Here is a 14,161-nt window from a genome sequence, read left to right as displayed (position 1 = left end):
TCGTTTCAATAGGAACATTTGGCTCTGGTTTTGGGGGGCTAAAAACCCCATCGGTGTAAGTCACAGCTGTAGAAGTATGTCTACAAAGACCTAGCGCTATGTGCTCAAGCATCTTGCTGCACTTCTTTTTTCAAATGCAAGCTGGGAATGGCAGAAATAAAGAGCAGTTATATAATCTTGCTGCCTTTGAAGGGCTTGGCCATGAGCGAGAGCCGTGTGACTTCTGCATGTGAGGCTGGAAGCAGTACCTCCAGTCCCAGACGCTGTTCCTTTTAAATGTGGCAGAAAGTAATTGAATTTAAATGAAAATGAAGTGTGCGGTGGCAGGTGTCCAGCAGAGCAGTAGCAACTGGTGATGAAACAAACGGAACTGTTTGGAATTCCGAGCCAAGCCTCCCCTCCCCTCCCCTCCTCTCCCCTCCCACCGAGTGGAGTTTTTTTTTTCTCTCCCTTCAGTCATGATGGATGATATATGATTGAATGGATTGAATTGTATGTTATTTCTACTTTAATCTCCTATGCTTTTAGCCATTGGCTCAGCACAACACAAACATTTTTTTTGGAGTAAATAACTGACCACAGATGTTGTAGTACAATATAGCAAATTGGATTAAGTTTAAAGCCTTATGAATTGCCACTCTCTAGCTCACAACAACAGAAAACAGCAAATGCTCCAGGTTGTCTTGAAATAGCAACCATCTGGTAGTCAGTAGACTTATCCTCTTGGCCACCCTTGGCATTGGAGTCAGCAATGTACCTGAGGCTGCTCTGTCAGTTTAATAAATAGACCTTTTCTGCTCTAATAAGTGTCGCATGGTTATGTCCACTGGTTTGCATGCAAAACGTCACGTAAAAAAAAAAAAAAACTGGACAGGAATGTTTCAGATCCAGCAAGTATGTCAGTTAAAACACTATTTGAATTGAGAGACTCAAAGGAATGATGTAATTAGTCCAAGCGATTGGTCTGAAAGAAAGCAAACACGCACAAGGGAATTTTACAACTGTGGATTAAGAAACACCGAACCACCCTGACAACAGTGACTTCATTAAACCAAGGGAATGAAAGATCAGCTCGAAAAACTCTATTCACATGCTTAAAATCTCAGATTCCAGCTAGCCGTGCTGAAAAGCCTAAAACTAAGTGATTTAGCAGCAGCATTTAGAGAGAGGAGCCAGGGGCTGGAACAGGGAGGGTAATGCTTGGAGTCCAGACAGCTTTATTAGTCAGACTGGGCCCTGAGTGGAGCATGAGGGAGGAACCGCAGGGTTTTACTTCTGTGTGAGATTGTTGTCAGACACCGCAACACCGGTCGCATCCATCACAGGTTGGTCGTCCTTTTTCTCTCAGCCATGATCTCTCACAGCTATGCATTGTTAGTCTTGAGTACCACAGCACACGGATGTTTGAATAAGCATGCCCATGCTGCTGTCACTCTCTGCTCTTCTGTTTTCCACCCCTCTTCCCCTATTCATCCATCCGTTTCCTCCTTACCCATCCCTCTTCATCGCTCCAACCACGCCTCTACCCATTAATCTTCTCTCTCTCTCTCTCTCTCTCTCTCTCTCTCTCTCTCTCTCTCTTTCTCTCTCTCTGTCATGTTTGCAGCAAGTTTTTCATCTTTTCTGCTTCTTTTCTCCCAATCTCTACCCATTTCATTTCTTTATCCTTCATGCCTCTCTATCACACCTCGCCTTTCTGTTTCTGTCCTTTTTCTTCTCACCCCCTTCCCCTCTGTCTTGTCCCCCTCTACCCATCCCCCCACCATGGCACTGGTGAGCAGTATGTTCATGGCAACTGAAGGGCTGATGTGGAAGAGAGAGTGGGCTGTCAGCCTGGATGAAGATCAGGCCAGCATGGCTTGGTTTCATCTGCATTGCCACTGCTTAGGAGAGCTGGGCAGTCAAAACAGCCCAGAGGTGCAGAAATACACACACGCACACACGGACACACGCACACACATATACACGCATGCACCCATTCCTACGGCCACTCATAAATTGACACAAGCATACACACACCCATACTCACACACACATTCTCACATTCCTACAAGTACTTTTAGAGCGACACAAGCACACGCACACACACACGCACATGCACATGCACACGCACACGTACACAAAGAAGACAGAAGGAACAGGTAAGAGAGGGTCAAATATATGACAAATAAAAAGCGAGAGTGAGTAAAAGAGAGACAGAAAGAGAAAGAAATAAGGGTTAACACATCTTATTCAAAGAATACAGCAGACATCCACTCATGAGGGCACTTTGAGTTCTGGTTCTGTTTATGCTATGCAGCTTTGCTGTGCCTCTGAAGATTGTTATATTTTTATACTTGGGGGAAAAGCACTTTTCGTTCTTCCTCCCACTCACTCCTTGTCACTCTGCTTCATGACAATACTCTTGTCATAAATATCATTTGGGAGCTTTCTAACAAGTAAGAACGCCAGAATATCTGGCTCACTTAAACTTGTTTTGCTCTACAAGGTGTGTACAGTGCGTGCAAGGGTATCACCACAGCAGTCTCCACTGATGCACCAAAGACTTGGAGATAATAATAACATTTTGCTTCATAATTTTGCAGTTTTAATTTTGCTCTTTCATTATTTCTATCCCTTATGGTAAATTAAAGTGAATGAGCTTACATTTTCAAATCACAGAGGACAAGACTATTTTTAATATGCGTGTGAGAAAAAGAGAAAGGGTGTATGCTTCAGCCATTCCTTGAGGACCTGTTCATCCTCCATCCTTTTCAGGGAAAAGCTTCTGTAGAATTGCTTAAAGGAAACATTTTTTGTAGCATGCTAGTCTGCATATTCTGCATATGCAGCACTAACCCAAGGCCATACGATGGTAATTTACACTGCTGTAGTAGTGGTTATAAGAACAGGGTTTCAGATTAAAATGTGGAGAAGTGTATGTTTCTATGTCTCTCTCTCTCTCTGTCTCTCTGTGGGTGTGGGTGTGTGTGTGTGTGCGCACGCGTGTGTGTGTGTGTGTGTCTGTGTATGTGTGTGTGTTAGTATGTGTGTGGGTGACTTTGTGCGTTCTATCAGTTTCAAAACTGAAGACCTTGTGGTGTAGAGTCAGACTTCACTGCTATTCAGTGAAAGAACTGCCCCTGCATGTAAAGAACTTTTTCTTGATCCATTAGGCTTTGGAGACTCTAATGACCTTGCTGATGCTAGATTAGTGTCAGACAGAGAGATAGTGGCAAGCTTACTGAGACGTGATAAGATTAGCTGAGAAATAGCATCTGACAAACTGGCCTTCACAATAAGTAACATTTGATTGACAGGCTGTAGAAACTCTGATAAGAGATGAGGCCCTCTGTTCAACATGTTATGTTTCTTCATCTCACAAGTTAAGACTGAATGGCAACATGTGTGGATCAAAAAATTTAGAGGGTTTTATATTTCATTTGTGCAACGATAGTGTACAGTTTACAACGAGAGAAGAGAAGGTAACAATAGAAGTTACAACGGCTGGACATTTAAGAGTCTGACCATTAAGAAGGACAGCTGTCTTAACCTCTAACACATCTCCTGCTCCAGCTTTCTCCTCTGAACCTGATCATAGTGTGCAGTTGTATTGTGGGGCATGTGGGGCACTGATGATATCATTGCTCCACACCACAGTCCAGTCATGATGTTTCTCAGTTACAGTGAGGACCTCAGCAATGCACCATCAGAAAGTTGCCGAGGTTGCTACAATTGCCAAAGGAGACTTTGGTAATCATGGTGTTTTTTTATTTCACAGAAACTGTGTTAACACTTAAAGGCAATGCTATGATAGTTGTTGTTGCGGTCAGATTGCTTTGGCAAACTGTTACTGAATCTAAATTTAAGGAGCGGAAAAAAAGATCCAAAAACAAACTTTCGGAAGCAGCAATGTGGATAAATAGCTAAAAAAAAAAGACCCTGCCCTCGCATTAGTCAAATTGAACATTTACAAATGAAATAGCCACGCTTTAGTGCTGGAACTTGGCTTTCGTACATCTTGTATTCCTGCTCCTTGAGGTTGCTCATCCATGCTTATGTAAAAACCCTTGGCAGGAGAAACCTAGATTATTGCATAATTAATGACTTGAAGCATAGTCATTACTTAATGTCTAGGCCTAAGTTGCTAAGCTAAATATACATATTTTTCTCAAGCTTTTCCAGTCTGTCTGTGAAAGAGAAGAATCTTGATCAGTGACTTACTTGATTTACCACCGTATGTCTTTCTGAAAGAGAATATGACCTTAAATTATTGTTTAATTCACTGTACCCTTGTGAAGATATAGACTGTCATTTTGATAATGATTTGTCATGGGTACAAACTGTAACTGTCTCTATAACAAACTGTCACAGTGATGCAATATGATCAGTGATTTGGTGTCAGATCAGTAGTATAGCTTTGTCCTACTCAGGCACTTAAGATCATCAGGTTTCTGTCTTGTAGAAACATTTTTGGTGCCTGAGATATACATTTTACATTCATCTAGTCAAGGGACCACATCTCTCTCTCTCTCTCTCTCTACATATATATATATATATATATATATATATATATATATATATATATACAGCTGTAGCCATCTATGTGGAATCTTTTTTCTGGTGTCACGTCAAACTGACCTCGTTTTCTCTGCTGTTGGTTTATGAATCAGATTATTTGGATTGACTGACACTTCACACTGACCAACGACTCTGCTACGACTGTTTCTGGGTGATGGTGTGTGTGTGTGTGACTGTATGTTTGTGCAGTCTCATCTTCCCCACTGTGTGGTGTCTCGCTCTTGATCTATCTGCCTTTTGCAACCCCTTCTGAAGCCTTCTCCCTCCCTGTGGCACCATCCCTCAAATCCATCCCAGGTGTGTGTGTGGTGTCTCTCTAGCCGTTGCTGTGCCAACAGTTTTTGTTCTCTCCCTGGTGTTGCCCCAGGGAAGCAGATTTTGGTCCGGCCTCCACCTCCCCCATCTGTTTGACATATGCTACTACAAGTTAAAGAGTAAGAGCTTTCATCTCCACTCATGCCTCACAGTTACCATAAGGCCAGCTCTGTCCGTCCGTCTGTCCGTCTGTCTGTCTGTCTATCTGTCCATCTATTTGCTTAACACAGGTTGATCTATATTTCTTCTCATTGACATTTCTGATCATTTCCCTCTTTCCTCTCTCTTTCCTAAGCTTATCTCTCCACTTAGCTGTTCAGTTCAGCCTCCCCTGTTCTGCACTGACCTTACTATTCCTTATCTTGTGATGCTGTTAAGGTATGAATTCTTGTCTACTTTTTTTTTTGTTTGTTTGTTTTTTTTTTCTCTCTCTCTCTATCTCTGCTCTCTCGTGCTTTTTTATTCATTTTCAGTATTTTCTCTTCACAGGAAAAATATCCTGATTCTCTTCTTCTCTTTCTTTATCATCTTCATTCTCTTCTTCTCTCTCCCTGCATTGTTTGTGCAGATAATTGTCTGTTCCCTTTATTTCCATCCTTCTCACAGCACCTACTTGTCCTTCTGCATCATCCTCCTTTTTGACAATCAATATATAGTTCTCGACAGTTTAGACCCAGCTTTGCACTTTTATCCCCTGTAACAAAAGCCTAAAATTTCAAATGTCCAGTTGACACCTTACACTGTCTCTTCAGTAAAGTGTGTGTGTGTGTGTGTGTGTGTGTGTCTTTTTTCTGTAAAATTCAAGATCCTTTTGTAATTAAACCAAAGAATTTATTGTTTCTCTTTGCACGTATGCGTCGTGGTTTTTTTGTTATTTTTTAAATCTTCTCCATAACGTGTATCAGAAAGTATGGGTTTTTAATGCAACACAACTGTGTGTCATCTATCAGTCCTTGACTAATGGAATTTCCCAGGTGTTGTGAGGAGACCTGCCCCGAATCCTTGGCTGCATCCCAACACTCAAGAATAGCTCTCTTTGTTGATCTTTTCTCCTCTAGGATCAATGGTTTAAAAATATCTGCTTGAGTAAAAGCAAATAAGCTAGAAGCAGTAGTTTCCTCAACACATTCATTTTACCTCTCCAGTGCCTGCGTTATCCTGAAGGAATGAGAAGGAGGAGAATGCAACAAAAGTCTGTTTTTGAGAATGCAGGTGTCTGTTTGAAGCTCACTTTATATCCAGTCTGGGTGTAGGATGAAGCTGAGCAGTCCACTCAAGTTTGTACAACCTGATATCAGGAACCTAGGAGACTGGGTTATGTACAGATGAACAATCAGTTCTTCCATCATTAGTCTTAATCTTAACCCTTTAAACACTGCATGTAACAGCATGACAAGGCATGACCCTGTTATACTGTAACCATATTAATAATATGTAGAATGATGTAAGGAAGCAGTATGAAATAATTGAAAGAAGATTTAAAAGATTCTTTAAAAGATTCCTCGTTTAATCATTTATTAAGTACTAGGGACACACAATAAATAGAGAGGCAAAGCTTCTTATCTTCACATTTTTGATTTTAATTTTATTTAGACTTTTATCAGTGATTTTGTATAAGAGTGTTCTTGTGCAGAATCCCGCGGGCATACAGAAACTTCGGGTCACTAATTAGGCAGATAACAGAGAACAGTGGATATATGACATCAAGGAAATGTGAAGAGCTTTGTCCAGCCAGTTCTGTGACTCTGTCTCTCTCTGCCTCCTGCAGGGTTGCCAATAACAAACCTGGCAGCAGCCCTAAGGGCCAGACCCCAGACGAGAGCAGTCGCCGGCCAGACGCCAACTCCTCTGTTTCAGACTTGGCCAACTCCGTCACCAGCGACATGCTGATGGTAAGGATATCAAGATGCTGTGTGCGCGCGTGTGTGCATGTGAGTGTGCGTGTGTGTATGTCAGACACAGACTGTCCATCTAACACAATGTCTGCTTGTTTTGTACGGTGGAATAAATTTTAAATGTGGGATACATTTCATGTAATTAGTGTGCTCCTCCACAAATAGTCCATCACACAGAAAGATGTGTCAAAAAAAAGTGCTTTATTTTGTGAGAGCCGGTAATTAGAACTGGAACACAGTGCACTGCAGGCCAGTCTTTACTGGGGCCGGCTGTCATTATGTGGGTGGGGAGCCTTTTTTTAAGAGCCTGTGATGATGTCTAATGATGATACTTCCACTCTGAGAGAATGCCAGAAGGCCTTGCAGCAGGGGCCTCTCAGTATGCTTTGAACCCCATCAGTAGGACCTTAGGACTGGGCAGAGCCTGCCAAATTTAGGCTGCCTTTTGACAAATATCCTGCCACTGGCTCAAGTTCATTAATCTAATGCTGAGGTGTTTTGTCCTTTGCTTACGTATGCTGGCTCCGTGTTGCAGATAATGTACCCAATCTATATATGTGAATATTTTGAAACTGATGTCACTTCCTTGGCGACCGATTCCTTTTGGATCATATGGCTGGCTCCAGCTCCGCTGTACTCGACTGAGAGAAAAATTCAGGACCTATAAAATGTTTAGCACTTGAAGAGCCATTACCCAGAGTGACACTGTAGCAGCAGGAAGCTCATTTGATTAATGCCCATACGATGTGAGAGAGCAGACAAGCAATTTAAATTACTTGCATCACTGTATTGCATAGTGGAGATTTGCACCCCGAGACAAATTTGTGACAGGGTGACAAACCTTGCTCAAGGGCTATTCCACCTGTTAAGACCCATCTGGCCATCTGATAGGGTTTTGTGTGTACGTGTGCATGTGTGTGCGCGTGTGTTAGAGGGCAGACAGAGTAAATGATGAACGCCCAGTGCTCTTATTTAATCACAGGTAGACCTTGTAAATGTAAAGTAGATCTCTGTGATCGCACACACACACACTGTGTGAACAGTGAGCAGTGAACTTGTCCTCTGCATTTAACCCATCCAACACGCCGGTAGTGAACACGCACACCAGACGCAGGAACAGCGGTCAGCGGTCACGAGCCCGGTTCTCTAACCGCAAGACCACGCCTGCCCCATGCATGTCTACGAGTTTAGGAGAGTATAACTTTAGGAAGTCAATATGAACATGTCCAGTGTGTGTGTGTGTGTGTGTGTGTGTGTGTGTATGTTTGTGTGTGTGTGTGTGTTTATGTAACAAAACATCAGAATAAGCTCCACTGAAATGGAAAAATGACTTTCAAAAATAAATATTTTTTTCAATTTTAATATGGTATTATGTAGTCAGGGGCCTTTTTTGGTGGTGGTTGGTGGGGTTTCTGAATGCATGCTAGGTCCTCATAGGGGGCCAATATGCAAGCTTTATTCACATCAATCACAGCGCAACAATAGACTCAGTGTTCGTAATGGACACATGCGGCACAGACTAAAATGCTTTAAGTATCCATTTTTCTTTGTTCTTCTGCAAACCTTTATGTGTTTTCTCTGTCTTCAAGCAACCACTTATTGATTTTTATTTCATCTCGATGTGAATATGTATGTGACCTGAATTTTATGAGACTGGTGATCAATTTTCCCATTAAAACTCATTAAAGACATCAACCAAAAATAAAACTCTGTCTCCTTTTCTCTCTCTTATTCTTGTTCTTGTTCTTGATCTCTCTCTCTCTCTCTCTCTCTCTCTCTCTCTCTCTCCTTCAAACTTACACACACTTCATCTCCCTCTGAAAATATCACTCCCTTATTAATACTCCATTCTTTCCTTTTCCCTTTTGTATCTTTACTTTCCATCTTCATTTCTTTTCCAAATCTCTCACACCCTAATTTTCTACCAGTTGTCCCCGGGTTCAGAGGAGGATGATCATGAAGGTCCGGTCTGCGAGAAACTTGGTCGTATCCAGTTCAGTTTGGGCTACAGTTTCCAGGACTCCACCCTCACAGTCAAAATTCTGAAGGGGCAGGATCTACCTGCTAAAGACTTTTCTGGAACATCAGACCCTTTTGTGAAAATCTACCTGCTGCCAGACAAGAAGCACAAACTGGAGACCAAGGTCAAGAGGAAGAATCTGAATCCTCATTGGAATGAAACCTTCCTCTTTGAAGGTTTGAGACCTTCATGCTAAAAAGACTTTTACCAGCAGTTCACTGACTGACTGAAAACTATTACATCATTTTTTTTAGTGTCAAGTTTCTGTCTCCAAAACTATTTGATAACAAATATGAAAGTTCTCACTGTCACCTTGTATTGCAACATGTTAACAGACACATTTATGCAGGAATCGATTTTGTACATTTTGTGAAGTGATGAAAATGATCATGTCTAACTTTAAAGTTAAAAGTTCGGTATTTTCCATATGCCTTCTTCCATCCTCCCGCTGTGTCATTTTTAGGATTTCCATATGAGAAGGTTATTCAGCGCACACTATACCTGCAAGTACTGGACTATGACCGCTTTAGCAGGAACGACCCTATTGGGGAAGTGTCCATCCCCTTAAATAAAGTCGACCTGGCTCACATGCAGACCTTCTGGAAGGAGCTGAAACCGTGCAGCGATGGCAGTGTGAGTGACAAACAAGGGAGGGCTCATTTACCAATGAGGGGTTTAGTCAGAGACAATGGGTTGTGATCTTTAGAGAGAGAGAGGGAGGTGCAACAAGAATAAAGGGACAGGAGGAGATGAGATGAATGATGTTTCACATCACATGAAAGGAGGAGTGAAGACAGTTTTTCTCCCCAGATTTTAAGAGGTTCACATGCTTGTGTGAGGAGGTAAAGTGATGCTGAGAAGAAAGAAGCAAGGCTGGAGGAGGGATGATAGTAATGTGAGAGAGAAAGAAAGAGAGAGAGAAAGAAAGAGAGAGAGAGAGTGTTGATGTGTGTGAGGAGTAGTGGATAATTATTTAATTTTGCGGTGGGCATAGCTCGACATGATATGCTTGTTATTACTGGACTCCCAAGTGCTGAGTTTGGTTACTGTTATTAGTACCAACTGAGTGCAAGACTCTACAAGGTAATGGTCTCCAGGTATGAATAAAGTGGTGAGTTTGTGATTTCCATTGTAAGTTCCCCTGTGAATGGCTTTGTCCGACCACAATGAAGAACTTCCATCTCTGTTTCTTTTTCTCCCCAAGGGAAGTCGGGGTGATTTGCTGGTGTCTCTGTGTTACAACCCCACTGCCAACACCATCACTGTGAGCATTATAAAGGCACGAAATCTCAAAGCCATGGACATTGGAGGCACATCTGGTATGAGCACTTTCTACTTATCTCATCCTGTCTCATCCAGCATGCTGCTTCTTTAATTAGTTTTTTTTTTGTCTCTATTTATCAGACTGACATTTTTCTAAATTTAGTCTCAGAATTAGTTCCTTGGTTAAAGTTACCCTCAACTGTATACTCAAAATAATACCTTTCAAAGTTCAACTTAGCTCAGAGTTTCTTGAAATAGTTTGGTTGAAGTCATTGTTTGACTTGTCTTTTATTTCCTCGCTGTGTCCTCTGACCCACTTGTCTGTGTATATTTTAGACCCTTATGTGAAGGTGTGGCTGATGCACAAAGATAAGCGTGTGGAGAAGAAAAAAACCGTAGTGATGAAGCGGTGTCTGAACCCAGTATTTAATGAGTCGTTCCCCTTCGATGTCCCTGCCCATGTCCTCAGAGAGACAACCATCATCATCACAGTTATGGACAAAGACAGACTGAGTCGTAATGATGTCATAGGAAAGGTACTCACATGCAAACACGCAAACACAAAAATACACACACACACACACACACACCTTTCACAAGGACAAAAGTGAGAGACAGCAAATTGCAACATCTCGGCAGAAAGCAACACACACATTTGCAGCCAGAGCCACTCACGCACATACAATGTTAAATCAATTTGTTGAGACAAAGTATTAAATAAATGTCATGTAATGGTTTAAATGTCATTTAAAGTTATTTTAATAAATGCCATTTCATGTCATTTAATTGTATGCCCCTCGCCTCTTTTATTAGATCTATCTGTCATGGAAGAGTGGACCAGCAGAGGTAAAACACTGGAAGGACATGATGGGTCACCCTCGCACTGCAGTTGCCCAATGGCACGCTCTCAAGGCTTAAGGGACACACCCACATCCCAGAGAATTATTTCTCCATGCCCTTAAAACCCTGTCGATATGCACAAGGTTGAACACGGGTACAAATAGCCATCAAAGACTCCCTCCCTCACTCTCTCTCTCTCTCTCTCTCTCTTTCTCTCTCTTTCTCTCTAGTTCTCTCTTTCATTTCACAGAGGGCTTATAGAAGCCCTCTCTATATTCATCTCAAATCTGTTTTGTTTGCTTGCTTTTCTATGCTTTTCTACTCTCTGAATAAGGCTAAGCACTGCCATGAAAATGTGAAAAGGGTTCATGGTAAGATTAGGACAAGGGATGTTAAATTTTGCAGGCACTCTGTTTAACTACCATAAATGTGTCAAAAATTAAATTTGAAATGGGATTTTAATTGGGATCAGTTCTCAGCTCATACATGAAATAATTGCCTATATAAGAAATCCACTGTAACATCGAACTCCGAGTGAAAGCCATCGAACAAATAGAGTCTACGCTGCCTGTCTTCAGAAGGAGGATTGGGTTATCTTCCACGATGGCAACGTGACTCTTCTCAGAACAGCTGATCTTCAGAATCAGATAACTGCCATCCCGAAACTAATGACCCCAGACAAGCTGAGCTGCAGTTAAGAAATTCCACCCTTTTCTTTCTTTTTTTTCTGCCCTGTTTATTTTACAGGTGGAGAAGAGTTCATTTCTCCACTTCTTCTTTTCCCTCTATTCTCTGAAAACAAAGATCCAGGAGAATTTTAAAAGCAGTGCAATACATATAGAGAAGAGGGAAGGATGGACTCTTTATTCAGACCTCTTTATCTCCTTATATGTTTCTATGGCACAAGTGTAAAAAAAAAAAAAAATCCCTCTTTTGCTGGAACTCCTTGTTGTCTTTGTGTACTGTGTGTGCCGTGCTGTAACTGAAAACATCAAAAAAAAAAAAAGTTCTTGCTCAAAATATGACTCAGTATGACTCACAAGTTAATTGAAAAAGGACTCAACATTCCATCGGAACTGGGGGGAGGAGGGGTTCAGAAGGATAGATTGAGAATAAGTCTATGACATTTGTTTTTGTCCAATGAATAATCTAAAGTCCAAACCGAAGTGACCAGTCAAAAGATTCGTCCGGTGTTAATACACGGTCCAGTGGGTTAGTGACAGCTTACTTGGTTGTTTCAGGCAATATGATGAACTGAATGTACGTATTTGGATGTGTATGTTTCTGTCTAAGTGTTTGTTCACTTGGTTCTGTGTGGGTTCGTACGGGAAAAAGGAGTGGAGTGGAACGTAACTGTTATCTGTTAGTTGCAGTCTTCAGATAAGTAGCTTACAGCAGATTGCATCACATAGCTACCCATTATGCAAGGAACACTGCCAGTGAGAAGTCAATGTATGCTACAACTCATTCTGTTTTCAAAGAGTTTGTATTCTGAAAAGCCAAAGAAGCACTGCATGTCTATTCTATTTGGAGAAGATCGCACGGAAATGTACAAAGAGGAATAAGAGATTTGCTGGACATGAAGAGATGGAAAATTTCATTTCATTGTCACATAATTCTGCCATGTTGCATCAAACAGTCTGTCTGTGCGTGGATGGTTGTCTTTGCGTGTGTCTGTCTGCATGTGTCTTTAGGTACATTTAAGGGTCTAAATGTTGGTTACTGAATGAATACTGCATCTCATTCAAATAAGCTGTAAAGCTAAGGAGCAAAATCGAGCTGTAAAGCTAAAGAGTTAAAATCTGATGTCAAAATTAACAGGCTTACAATCAGAGAAAAACAGCTGTTATCTCATTAGCACTATTACAGGTATATTAGAAAATACATGTTACATCTCATAAAGGCTCTAAAACACATAAATCATACCAGAGACACTTGTTAAAGATTAGATATGCATCATTAGGAATTTATGTCACATACATAGACACTGAATACACAGAACAAGTAAACAATGTCACTATAGCATGTTAGACACAACTATGTTCCTTCCTTAGAACATCTAAGCTTTTTTTAAATATATATATATATATATATATATATATATATATATATATATATATATATACCTGAAGGACTCAGGAATAAAAAAAGTCGCTTTTTCTTCATAGCAACGGCCATAATTTGCTGTAATGCTGTGGTTTCACTTAGTTTGTATATTTATTTGTTCATCACTTATGGATGTTTCACGAACGCTACATAAATTGTAGTTCAGACTGAAGTGCTTGCTGATAAGATTTCTGTGTTTCTATTTTCGTAAACATACTCAAACCACTCCACTTTAACTTTTGAATTCTGAGATATATTTTTTAGCATGCAGTATACATTTTATACATGCAGCTGTATCTACAATACATCCAACATTTTGAGTAGGTCATTTTGGCCATCACCATTCATTTAGTTAATTTACACTCATTACTGATCTGAATCAGACAGTCAGACAGTATGACAAAACAGAATAGCAGTGGCATAGTGTGTGTGTGTGTGTGTGTGTGTCATGGATTGTTTTCCTTTCAACTGAGTTATTTTCCTGTAGTTGCTTTATTATATTTCAGGTGATGTGAGGCAAAATAATATTTGACAGTCCCTTCTTCATTTCCTCATTTCTTGCTGTTACTTTATAGTTATGACAGGAAGCTCTTTTTTATGCAGATGTTTTTGCTTTATTTTTGTTTGTTTTAATTACAAACCTGTTGTAAATGAGACTTTCTATTATGTCAAAGCATTATTTTATTATGAAAACATTTTAAAGTGAAATATGTGTCTACGTACATTTGCTTACTCCAAAATTATGAAAAGTGTTTGAAACTGAAACCTACTTGAAAATTATAATCACATTTGACTTGCTAAATGGGCCAAGTTTATGACATACTTGTATTTTCCGTAGTCCAGAATGTGAAAGTCAAACATCTCACAGATAACTTCTGTAGAATAGCCTACTTGTTATAGCAGAAGGATGAACATTGAGAAAATACTGAGAACATGACAGGAACATCAGAAACTATCTCTAGCTTCTGCAGTAGATTTGCTCAGACAGAAGTTGTAAGTCTCTGGTAGGAGTAAATTCAAATCCAGGGTACATTGTGTTGGCACAGAAGGATTCAGCAGCATTATGCAGACCATGAGTGGAATTAACAGTCTGTAAAAGGAATCCCTGCGGTTATGTTTACCCATAAAACACTCGTTCATAAGCATATACATACTAGGATGA

General features: G+C 40.6%; 1 protein-coding gene across 1 annotated transcript in view; it reads left to right on the top strand.

The window, feature by feature from the left end:
• The window catches only part of syt7b (synaptotagmin VIIb), a 38,983-nt gene extending 28,012 nt beyond the window's left edge, over positions 1-10,971 (top strand). The window contains exons 7-12 of the mRNA XM_030794232.1: positions 6,644-6,767; positions 8,699-8,966; positions 9,254-9,423; positions 9,995-10,109; positions 10,390-10,589; positions 10,867-10,971. Coding sequence (XP_030650092.1) covers positions 6,644-6,767; positions 8,699-8,966; positions 9,254-9,423; positions 9,995-10,109; positions 10,390-10,589; positions 10,867-10,971 — 982 coding nt within the window. The remainder of the gene's footprint in view (positions 1-6,643; positions 6,768-8,698; positions 8,967-9,253; positions 9,424-9,994; positions 10,110-10,389; positions 10,590-10,866) is intronic.
• The last annotated feature ends 3,190 nt before the right edge of the window (positions 10,972-14,161 follow it).

Source organism: Chanos chanos, chromosome 2, assembly GCF_902362185.1.
Source record: "Chanos chanos chromosome 2, fChaCha1.1, whole genome shotgun sequence".
In the NCBI taxonomy this organism is placed as follows: domain Eukaryota; kingdom Metazoa; phylum Chordata; class Actinopteri; order Gonorynchiformes; family Chanidae; genus Chanos; species Chanos chanos.
Note: the sequence above shows the minus strand (reverse complement) of the source record. Positions and strands in the feature narration are given on the sequence as shown.